The sequence below is a fragment of the Rhineura floridana genome, chromosome 11 (assembly GCF_030035675.1).
Source record: "Rhineura floridana isolate rRhiFlo1 chromosome 11, rRhiFlo1.hap2, whole genome shotgun sequence".
Classification (NCBI taxonomy): domain Eukaryota; kingdom Metazoa; phylum Chordata; class Lepidosauria; order Squamata; family Rhineuridae; genus Rhineura; species Rhineura floridana.
The window spans coordinates 29,608,325-29,620,786 of record NC_084490.1 but is presented as its reverse complement, the minus strand read 5'-3'; the positions used below and the strand labels follow the sequence as shown (position 1 = coordinate 29,620,786).

Below are 12,462 nucleotides of genomic sequence, written 5' to 3'. Positions count from 1 at the left end.
TTCACATTTTTAATTTTTCTATTAGAATTTTGACATGCTTTAACTTGAAGTTGGAAAATGCAAGCACATTTTTCCCTACCATTACCTATAGATGTGCACTGATTGCGTTTATCCCCTCAGCTCTTTGTGCAGCTCCCACTTGAGATTGTTTTAATGACTAGAAAGGATTCTTTACATTCCAACAGTCCCACAGAGAAATAATCTGAGGTTAGAAGTAGCATCTCACTAGCAGCCTGCTGTGAAGTTAGTTGTCAATGACAAGAGATGGCGAATAGCAAATAAAAAACCACCCAAAATGAAATGATGATCCACTTGAAAATAGCAATAGAATAAAGCAGGTTTGTTTCTCATTTCCACTTTAGCTCTCCGAATCGGACTTCTCTCTCTCCTTCATATAACTGGGGCAGACTTCCTTTGTCCAGTTAGATCCTGAAGAGATTTTTGCTAGGATCCAAACAGCTTCTTTAGGCATGTCCATGGGCACATGACAAGAATTGTTGGCTTCTTTTGTGTCCCTTTTGAAGAGCAGACCCTGTGCTATATCTCAGACTTCTTCTGAAAATCACCTCAGTGTGACATCGAAAGCTGCTGTTAGAGAAATGCAAGATGAAAGCTATTGTGGACACATGAAATAGCTGGATTGATTAATTGGGTATCAATGATATCAAAGGCTGCTAGCCACAAAGGCTATGCTCTGCCTCCACAGTCAGGGGCAGTATGCTTCTGAATACCAGTTACTGGGATCTGCAGGAGCAGGGAGTGCTCTTGTGCTCTGGTCCTGCTTACAGGCTTCCCATGGGTATGTGGTTGGCCACTATGAGAACTGGATACTGGAGTAGATGGGCCACTGGCCTGATCCAGAAGACTCTTCTTATAGGTGTTTTCTTCTCCCTTTCTTATTTATTTATTTATTGAATTTCTTAGTCGCCCATCTGGCTGGCTATCCAGCCACTCTGGGCGATGCCAGCCACTCTCCCAGTTTCTTGTATTTGTTATCAGCTTTATCTATATAATGGGGAATGTGTGCGAGTGAGGGTGAGAGTGTGTGTGCATCTGGTTGGCCTCTCTGATGACAGGTGCTGAACTAGATAGGTGTTTGGCCTGATCCAACAGGGTTCTTATGTTTTCAATGAAGCCTTGTTCTTATGTTCTTAAGAAACAGATGCATACAGCAGCCTGGGAGGAATGAAGCAGAGAAAAGCGGCACATAAGGAACAGATACAGATTTGGCTATACCCTGATCTTCGACATGGGAAGGGCTCAGTAGTAGAGACCTTGCTTTGCATGCAAAATGACTCAGGCTCAATGTCCAGCATCTCCAGGTAAGGCCAGGAATGCCCCCTTTCTGAAATCCTGGAGAGTCACCATAGACAATACAGAGTTACATAGGCCAATGATCTGACTCGGTATAAGTCAGCTTCCTATAGTTTTACTTTCTATATATCTGAACTGAAGCAGGAACAGAGTAAAATGTGCTGGAGGTGTAACTGTGCTAAGGGCTCCCAGGTTGTTCGTGATATTGGAATCAGTTTGGGTTGATGAGATGCTGCAATAATATGTAGCTTTAAAGTGTATGTAGGAGCTGTCACTTTCATAATATGAACTTAAATGGGACTTAAATTATCTACGATAAAATAGAACATGTCAGGGATAGCCAACAAGGTGCCCTCCAGTTGTTGTTGGATTGTAACTCCCATCAGCCCCAACCAACAAAGCCAATAAGTCAGGGATGACTGGTGTTGTACTCCAAAGAAATATGCAAGGAACCACGTTGGCTACTGATGGCACATGGGATGACTGATAGCCTTAGATTATCTGAGGTAGACTATGCCCAATTAATCTGATAATCCTTTTGCTGAGAGAGATAATTTATGTGGAGAAAGGAAATTTCATAGATCAAATCTCTTTTGTTAATCAATCTAATCTGTTTGATATTGCGCCACATAAAGATGTTTACTCTGGAAATTATGGGATTCTATCAATACACATATTGTAATGAATATTGTGATATGTATATCAATATGTATTTGCTATCTCTAATTGAAATATAGAGGAACAGCATTGAAACAAATGGCCTACTTCTCCTTTAATCTTGTGTCTCAATTGGGAACCGGTCAGGACAGACCAGAAGTGGGAAGGTGACTCCATGACATGACGGAAGCCAATACACATCTGGACAGGTCCTAAAAGGGAAGAGAGAGTTGTTGGTAGGGGGGATAGAGAGGGGGGAGTGAAGGAAGTGCCAAGGACAAGGCGAAAGTAAAGGGAGGAGAACCGAGGGAGGAAATAAGAGGAGACTTTGAGAAGCAGCAGTGGCATGCATCACCTCAGAGGGAAAGTGGGAAGACAGAGAGAAAAATAGGATAACATCTGGGGCCAATTACCTCAGTAGCAAGTTACAGAGAGAAGGAAAAGATGGAGAGTGAATAAGCTGGACTTAGCAGTACAGAAGATAAACAAAACAGAACACGATTTAGTGATGAACAGGACTCCCAAGCTCAAAGGGGAAGGGCTCATCAGGAGCTCTCTGAAGGTCAGACACACTGGGGTTCTGAAGATCCTTGAAACCAAAGGGAAAGAGTGGAGCAACTCTGAAACCAAATTCCTGGATTGTTAGGTCTTCTCAAATGGAAGGAGGGAACAGAGTTCCTATTTGGTGTTACTCTAGACTTGATCTAGCACCAGTAGAACAGTGATCTGTCTCCACATAATTGACAGGCATGATGGAAAGAACCTTAGTCAGAGAGAATTGGCTTCCTACTTCCTACTTTCAGAACCTCATAGATCAGCACACTAGATAATCGTGGACCACAAGCAAAGAGAGAGACCAGACTCCTGTAGAACAAATTGTTCCAAATGGCACAAACGAGCCAGGTCACTTGTTACAGGAAAGGGACATTTGATAATTTGCTAGCCAATCTCTCTCTCTCTGGGATCTATCTAGATCTTACAATTAGTCAATCCTTCAATATGATTAAAAATCATCCATGGAGTTGTTCTGATAGCCATTTTTCTTAGGTACAATCAAAGCCACTCAGCATTTTATGAGTAGATTTGTCAGACATCCAAGCCCTACTGAACAGTTGTCAATACTTAACCCCCCTTCTTATGTACAACTCTTTATGCAGTGATGGAAGCCCTCTGAGGAGTCCCATCTGAAGACAGAAATCAGTAGCAAAATGGAAAGAAAAAACCAAACAACTCTGAAAGAATTCATCCTTTTGGGACTGTCAGATGATCCTAAACTCCAGAGCCTCCTCTTTGCAATAGGACTGTTGATCTATGTACTCACCTTGACAGGGAATCTAACCATCATTACTTTGATACAGACTGATCAGCACCTCCACACTCCCATGTACTTCTTGCTGAGCAACCTGTCATTTACTGAGATCTGCTACATCACTACCACCATGCCAAAGATGTTGTGGGACCTCCTGTCAGTGGACAAGACCATCTCCTTTACTGGCTGTGTGCTCCAAATGTACTTCTTTCTAACCACAGCTGCCACAGAAGGTGCCTTGCTCTCTGTTATGGCATATGACCGTTATGCTGCCATCTGCCACCCACTGCGCTACACTTTGTACATGAGCCAGCCAGTCTGCAAGTGGCTTTTGGCAGCTTCGTGGACCATTGGCCATCTCAATGCCATCATCAACACAGCCTTTGTCTTCTCCCTAAGGTTCTGTGATTCCAATAAGATTGTCCATTTCTTTTGTGACATCCCACCTGTCCTGCATCTTTCCTGCTCGGATACCTCCCTAGCTGAGCTGATGACTTTTATAATCTCTGGCAGCATCATGATAACAACAGTCTCCTTGATTGTCCTCTCCTACATCCTCATTGTCTCAGCTGTACTCAAAATTCATTCAGCCCAAGGTAGGATCAAGACATTCTCTACCTGTGCCTCCCACCTTACTGTGGTGAGCATCTTCTACAGCACAGCCATCTTCACCTACATGCGTCCTTCTTCCTGGCACTCCATGGAGCAGGACCGCCTGATCGCTCTGTTGTATACTGTCATCACTCCCTTACTAAACCCTCTCATCTACAGCTTCAAGAACAAGGAAATGCAGGCTGCATTTCTGAATGTTTTTGGAAAGAAAGGACATTGTGCACTTTGAAAGCTCAGACTTTCTCACCATAACCTTCTCAGTGGTGGCCCCCAAATTATGGAATGATGTTCTTGACGAGGTGCGCCTGGCGCCAACACTGTTATCTTTTCGGTGCCAGGTCAAGACTTTCCTCTTCTCCATTTTAGTATTTTAGCATGTGTTTTACATTGTTTTATATTGTTTTAAATTTTTAAATTGAGTTTTAAATTGTTTTTTAAAAGATGTATTTTAAATTGTATTTGTTTTTAGTTACTGTAAACCGCCCAGAGAGCTTCGACTATGGGGCTGTATACAAGTATAATAAATAAATAAATAAATAAAATAAATAACCTAGTCAGAGATTGCATTAAATTGTGAAACATCAAAATAACCAGTTAATGAGGTTTTATTTTTTCATTTATTATTTGGCTCGCTGTCCAAAGTAGAAATACTGAATTCTCCTGAGCAAATATAGTGGCTAAAATATTACTGCTACTCTCAAACTGAGATGTGAGGATATTGTTAAATGCTCAGTAAGGAGCGAAGAGGGAGGGAGAGGAGCAATTTTAATATCATTTTATTGCTGTACTCGCTGAGCTGTTACCAAAGTGTCAGTTATTCCCTGCTGCAGCTAACCAAGGAAAGAAGAAGAAATAAACACTCAGCAAAAGAATAACAAACCCCATATTAGAAGTCTCTTACTAAGATCTGGGGAGTGGATAAGATCACTGTCTGGCCCTACATGTGTGTGACTTTAAAAAGTGATTTTACATCACATGCATGAATGGAGCGGTTGAACAGACTCTTTAGGATCAAGACTGAAGGAAGCAGGAAGGGGGTAAATTTTTGGTACCTGATATGGTGTTGATAGAAATCATAGCTAGGTAGCTGCAACTTGCATTTGAATGGAAGGTCCAGTGTCTCTTAAAAGGTTCTATAGAGGCCACAGGGGTGTGGGGTGTATATTATATAGCCACAATTGTGGCTGTATACTATAGCCAGCATGGATTTTTCATGTTCTGCCATGTGAAATTGAAAATACCCCCAAGCCATTCTGCTGCTTCTTATAAGCCCATTTCAAAACATAATCTTGCAAAACATATAGTCCTGAACTCAGAAATGCTTGCTTAACAACTCTCTAAGTTTTCATAGCAATACTCAGAACACTCAGATACTCAGAGAGAATCCAGAGTTCAAAGTGTAAAACAAGAGGGGGGAAAATCCAGAACCCTGTTGGACTTCCTCTGTCAGGGGATTCATAATTGGTTTAAATTCATTAAAAATCAGCCATGTTCACAGAGTACCTGTCATCCTGTTACTGACCTTGCCTCATATTCTGACCTTCATCTTCTGCAGTTTAAAAGTTAAAAAAATGCCTGGTTGATTTTCAATTAATTTAAGAAATTTAACATTGGAGTCTATGAAAGCGCAGGCATGCTCAATAAAAACCAAAACTGTACTAAATCCTATGCAGAATTATATGGGGGTCACGAGGATGCACAAGTTCTGTAAAAAGAGTGGCAGGAGTATTTACAAATAAACAAAATGTGTCAGACAGGCATTGTCATTCAGTTCCTTAATTCTATTTGTGGTTTTCTCCATACCACTGAAAAAAATATAAGAGCCCTGCCGTTTTAGACCTAGGGTCAATCTTATCAAACAGGATGCCATTCTTTTTTTGGATTTTAATAGGTAATAAGAGCATTTACATTTTTGTAGCTGATTTCTCTCCAGTGATTAGTAATACTTAAGTCAGTTCTTCTTGTTGTTGTTATTTATTCAGTTTTTGTTGCCTAATACAAAACTTCTCAAATATACATAGACACACAGTTTAAAAAATAACCACCTAACAATAAAATAACAATATGTTAAAAAATCAATAAGGCCCAAAACAATGCCCAAAAATAGCATTAGGAATATGCCGCAGCAGACAAAAATAAAATATAACAACCCAAGCACACCAATCATATCACCTCCCAACAAAAATATTTTTCTCAATATCTCTCTCTGTCTCTCTTTTGTGTTTTGTTTGTGCTACTTGAATGTGTTCATGTTTTATAACAAATTGTATGTTTATTGTGGTATTTATTATCTATTTATTAGAAACTGTGCTGGGCATGACCCACCCTAGAAAAGCAATATATAAATTAAATGAATAAAAACGAAAAGTCCACTTCCTCATCACTAACAGCTTCCTTGAACCTTCTAAGTTGCACTTCCTGTCACTACATTTCTAGGATTTGATGAAAGCTGAGAGATGTGCAAAACTAAACTTTAAAAGAGAATTCTGGATATAGTATTTTATGTGTTGGTTGGCATGTTTAAAGGACTTTATAAATGTTCTTCTTGTCCTTCACAAGAACCCCATAAAACTGGTTATTCTGTTTGACTGCTTTTGGCTGAGCTAAGGGGATTTGCCCAAGATCATAGTATGGACACTTGACATTGATGAGGTTTGAACCCAAGTAAGAATTCCACATCCTAACCTTATCCACTTAGGATATCAGCTCCAGATACTGCTGCTGTGGGAGGGGCAGCTTTGTTTGCTTGCTTGTTTCCAGAGAGATGAGGACACATATGTTTCATAAGTCCCAAGTGGTACCTCCTAGAGGAGTATGTTGCCACTGAACTAGTTCTCTGATCTCCCAACTTTAATGGCTTCTGTTGACTAAGTGAGATTACTAATGTGCCAGGATTACTGCAGAACAAAATACAAAACATATTGGGTACCAATAATATTACCTTTCTCATGGTATTTCCATTGGGTCAGAGTGCTTTGAAGTAGATGTCCATTTAGCATAACCACAAGTATAATGCATGGCTGAATGGAAATCTCAGGAGAAGATGGCTGAGGAGAGATTCAGTCAGAGTCTGCCAGCCATTATTGATGTGAAATAGAGGGTGTCCAGTTCTTTTGTAAAAGTGCTATGAAGAAAAGTCCTGCAGAAGGAAAACCTAGGCGCGGGAACTGTCTATAAGCAAGTATCTTGCCATACAGCTCTCGGGCGACCAGCCCCTGCCGGAGGAAGGGCAACCCCATGTGCTTACCTTTACCCAGGCCACACCTTGTAGGTGAGTAGGGGGGGCTTCCTACATCATCCCCACCCGAGGCCAGATAAACCTTGGGTAGATGAGATAAGTTGGCCCCTGTCAGGCCCAGGCTGTGACTCAGGAACCAGATCAACAGCTGTAGTTAATTCGTGTTTTATTAGGGTAATGTCCAAACAAAGACTGCGTTTTCTCATGAAGCAATACAGGGATACAGGTCCTGCGGCATTGGGAGAAAGTTGACAGAGCAAGGGACTTCTTCCCGCCTGTTCTTTAAGAAGGGTCCAAACAGGCGCGCAATCTTTCGCTCCTCCTTAACTGCCCCTCAGGTACTGCCCGCCTTCCCCCCCTTCTCTCCTGTCTTTTCAGCTGTCTGCGTGTGCGCGGTGAGGGGGGAAGCATCACCCCCTCCTCTTCTGAAGTTTCCGATTCCAGGATGGGGGATAGGGGAGGGGCTGATGGTAAACTGCCTCCCCGCTTTTCGGCTGTGAGCAGCCCTCCCTCTTCCCCCTCTTGCTCTGAGCCTGAAAGAGGGGGAGGCGTGAGAATGTCCAGGGAGGGCTCAGGCTCCCCGTTGCTAAGCGACCTTATCACTGGCAGTTCCTCTGTTTCGTCTTCGCTCCAAAGGGGGGAAGTTCCTCCCCCTTCCCTCTGCCATCCATCCGAATACTCTTCTCCCAACTCTCCGGGATCCAGCTCCCCGGGATTGGGACCCCAGCTCTGCCTTCCGACAGCCCCAGAGGCAGCCCATATCCTGCCCTCAAGCCGGAAAGCTCTGGCAGACAGGCCTCCGAAACTGCCAATCACCTCCAAAGGTGCCTAAGGGGGCCACCTAGCTGTCCTTACCTATTTCCCTTCCCGCACCTTCCCACACCAGTGCTAAAATGATCTGCCCGGTAGGGCATTAACCTCCAATGCAAATTAGCCAAATTAGCCAAAACCACCTATTGATCACAACGCCCCCTAACCCGATCCCCTCCCACTCCCCATAGTGTGGAGCAGGCAAAAAACCTGCCCGCCAATGAGGGTGGGCAGGATAAAAATTCCTACTCAGCCCCGAAGCGACCCCTAGGCACACCATGAAAGAGGGAGGGTGGGGTGGGCGTCGCGCGAGCAAAGAGGGGGTAGGAAGGAGCGGCTGGGCTTAAATTGGCCCTTAAACCCCGCCCCTTCACGCTGCACATCGCACACGCATAATAGACGTGATGCTCGACTTTGTGCCAACGGAAGATGGAGGCAGCAGCTTCACCTCCGGCTGCAACTAGGCCCCACTCATCAGCTATGCGGTGAGTGAGGCCTCATATACTTCCATTTGGGAAAGAGGTGGTAATAATATTTGAATGATAGCTCTGAACTAATAAACAATCTTGGTGGAGATTCAAAAACTAACCTTTAAAATAAATCAATGGGGGGAAATTAAGCAAGTTGACAGGGAACTCGTGTGTGTATTTTCAAAGTGCCCCTACTATATTGCATAGTGACACTTCCGTCTGTTCATCAAGGGTCAGGGTTAGAGTTAGGGCTATGAAGCATCACTGTGAGAGTGCAAAGCAAAATTGTGCGTCTCATAATAAAAACTCACCTTTCTAGAATAACCAGCAAGGTACCTTAAGGTAAATGGGTGAAAATGAATGCAATCATTAGACAGAGTAACAAGATGACTGTGGCCATAATTGGGATTAGAGATCCCATGATATCTTCATAGAATGCAAACAATAGACACTAAATGAAGTAGCTTTTACTTAGCCCAGTAGTTCCCAAACTTATTTCCCCATGGACCACTTCAAAATTACTGATGGTCTTGGTGGACCACTTACTGATTTTTCCAGGTGCTCTAGCAATTGTTGCATGCTGTGCTAGATGCTGAATGATTTTTCATTGTACTTTTATTGCTTTTATTACAGCTTATATTGTATTGTGTTATAGTTTGCATTCCATAGAATTCAAAATGTAATACAAAAATACAATTTAAGAAATAAAAAAATAAAATTAAAATTAAAAATCAATATGAATGTTTAATGCAAATTTGCCGTGGACCACTTGAAGGAAGCTTGAGGACCACTGGTGGTCCTTGGACCACAATTTGGGAACCCCTGACTTAGTTAATTTTGTGCAATGAAACATAGAGAATGAGACAGAAAACATGACATGAACATCCAAATCAGTCATGGTATTTCCAGATATTAATCACATAATAGTACGTCTCGATATAGCCTTCTATGATATTAATACACACACACACAGAGAGAGAGAGAGAGAGAGAGAGAGAGGAGAGAGAGAGAGAGAGAGACTCCCAGTCTCCCCTCATCCAGGACTCCGAAACACCACACACATTCACTCACTTCCCAGAATGCCTCTCCCAGGCAACTCCCCAAACATCCCACATTCCAGGCAACTCCCATAATCCCCCGATGCCATGAGCCCTGCAGAAAGGGGATGAAGCAGCAAGAATGAGGAAGAGGAGGAAGACTTTGAATGGGATGATGGTTCCAGTGTTGGGCTGACAGGTGCACTGGATTCTGAAAGTTTTCACACCAAAGATAATGACAGCTCTGCCCCTGTAGCTCTGGTTACCCGAGAGGTGGCTCAACTCTGTCAGGCAGTTTCCTCTCCTCTCCGTGTTCATCCCCTTCCAATGCCTGCTTCACCGCCACCCCAGTGCAGCCCCCTCCCTCTGATGGGGAGGATCTTGCTGAGACAGAGCACGCGCCCTAACTTCATACACAGAGGGGGTTGTGTCAGAAAACTCATGGCCCCGCTAAAGAAGAGTGTTAGTGTCCCCATGCAGAAGCACCCCTAAACTGTGTACCTGTTCCTTCAGAGTGAGTGCAACCCTATCTAGAAGAGGCAAAGTCCCCCATTCCCAGACCTGAGGGCCATTCACCCATAGCATCACTGACTTAGCAGGATACAGATTCCGTCTATTAGCCCTCATCCAGCCCACCACTGCATCAAGCCACTGGCCCAGCTTTTGCATGACCTGTCCCGGCTCAGATTGAACAGTAAAATAGAGCTGAGTGTCATCAGCATACTGGTGTCACCATGTCCCAAATCTCCTGCTACCAACTGTAGATCTTAATAGATGTTATACAACAACTATAGATATAGATGTTATATAGCATTGGAGACAAAATAGTGTCTTGTGGCATCCCACAACTAAGTTGCCAAAGTGTAGAAACAGAGTTACACACTGCTATTCCCTGAAATCAATGGGATTGAGGGTAGTTATGACTAAATGTAGGTAGTTATGACTAAATCAGAACATAACCCAAGAAATGTAATCAAATATTAACAAATCAAAATAAATTAAGAAATTTGACTAAGTTTGAACAGCTGATAAAATCTGTGAGATATTTTAAAGAACTGCTTCCCATAGTGCACACTCTCTTTATGGATTATGGATCTTGATTCAACGGGATTCAAGTATAAATGGAATTGACTATGAAGTCAGACCTCCCAACAGCAATTTCATACTAACATTGAGAACAGATCTGTAGAACTGATCCACATCTTTCATTCAGAATAACTATGAAATAACAATATTTTATCATAAAAGACAGGTAAAATCAAACCATAAAAATAAGTAGACATAAAATTTAATAAAATATTTTATCATAAAATACAAGTAAAATCAATAGCATTAAAACAAATACACACCATAAAATTACATGTTTAGGTAAGCTTCCTTGAACAAAAGGTATCAGAGTTTGCATCAGTGACATTATGCACTGTACTCAAGTGAGAATAAGTTACTTAAATAGTCCAAGAAGATGTTGCCATTGTAATAAAGGACAGAGAGAGAGACAGAGAAAGAGAGAGAATTCCAGGTGATAGAAATGTAGTTTATTGTAGGCCTAATACAGTTTGTAAAATCCCTTCTTCGACAACAAGGTTTTGGAAACAATTCTCACATCCAAGGTATTCTTCAGTAACTCCCTCAGTAAAGAGCATTTCAAATACATGCTGTCATTTTTCCTCTCCCACTCCCCGCATCTCTGGGCAGTGGTGCTGTGCTGGTTTTGTGGTTGTTTGCACAACACAGACTTTATGCTTTCTTGGTAGAATGCCATTTGAAATAATCAGTAGGATCTAAGATATCTGAGAACAGATTGGAGATCTGAGAAGGTAGCACATTCTTTGGATCCATGCCCTAATCTGCCCCAACCCACTTAAGCGCATCCAAGCAGATCATCTGTCAAGTTCCAACCAGTGACTATATTTTACAAATACTGAAGTACTGTACAATGTCAATACAAGCTGTTATTACAGAAAAGCATTCTTTTTTTTTACTTCCGGGAAGGGTGACTTCGCTTGTGCCTGCTTTTGAGACGGGTTCCCACCACAGAAGAAGCTTATTCAGATATAAATCAGTCAGAACATTTTTTTTTTGACTGATGAAATTTCTCCCGGGCAGGGAGAAATGTAGAGATCAACCTCAAAAGCCTGTTTTTGTTGGGAGGACTGGATTTCATTAATTTATGAGACAAGGTCCAGCCAGCAATGCCGGACGGACTTCCGAACAAGCTCTATCTGATTAATGCGACACGTTTATCTTTTCTTCAAAGAGAAAATGGACTAACAGGCAAGCACTCTTCTTTCTATTCTTTTTTTTACTTGGTTTAAATTGTTACAGCAAAAAGAGATTTGTCAAATGAATCAGCTTTAAAGAACTTCTGGGTGAGCTATAACTCTTATCTGTTATTCACGAAATTAACAGCTTATCTCTGTTTCTATTGCAAAAAGCTGTCCTGGAAGTGCATTCTAAAGATATAAACAGAAGAGGGATTTCTATTCCGAGGAGAAAAAAATAAAAAATATGAACTTTGGAACATTATATTGTCTGGGACTATTCTCTTTTTGGTCTATTTTATTTTGACGAATCTGCTTCTTCACGATGCCACTAACTGTTTTGACGCTGGGAACTAAATTTGTTTTGTATTCTTGAACATAGAGAGATAAGGCAGGCTGCTCTGTTTATACTGTGATGTCATCAAGCCTGGAATATTAACCCAATTGTTGCTGAAATAAGAAGTGGTTCTTCTTTATTTTTGTTTTGTTTTGTTTTCGTGGTTTTAAAAATGGCAATCAAGAAAGTGGCTGAGAATCTGGAAGTAATTATGTTTCAGAAAATAATGGATGAGATTGAGATAATGAAACAAACCCTGCAACAGGGCAGTAAGGAGCTGAAAATTGAACTGAGCAAAATGACGCAGGAGCTTAAAGAAATAGGGGATCCTGTGAGAGAGGAGAATGAGATCAGAGATGAGAAAAGAAAAAATAAAGGGAAGATACAAGCCCTGGAGATTGGAACAAATGTGGAATT

At 41.8% G+C, this 12,462-nt stretch overlaps 1 protein-coding gene across 1 annotated transcript; it reads left to right on the top strand.

Annotated features, from left to right (window-relative positions):
- The first annotated feature begins 3,173 nt into the window (after positions 1–3,173).
- LOC133367681 (olfactory receptor 5F1-like) lies at positions 3,174–4,121 on the top strand. Its single transcript, XM_061591778.1, has one exon. The coding sequence runs from the start codon at positions 3,180–3,182 to the stop codon at positions 4,119–4,121; it is 942 nt and encodes a 313-aa protein (XP_061447762.1). The 5' UTR covers positions 3,174–3,179.
- Positions 4,122–12,462: the final 8,341 nt, after the last annotated feature.

Bases quoted from the DNA above. Each gene is read 5' to 3' on its own strand.
- LOC133367681 (XM_061591778.1), top strand. From the start codon at position 3,180: ATGGAAAGAAAAAACCAAACAACTCTGAAAGAATTCATCCTTTTGGGA.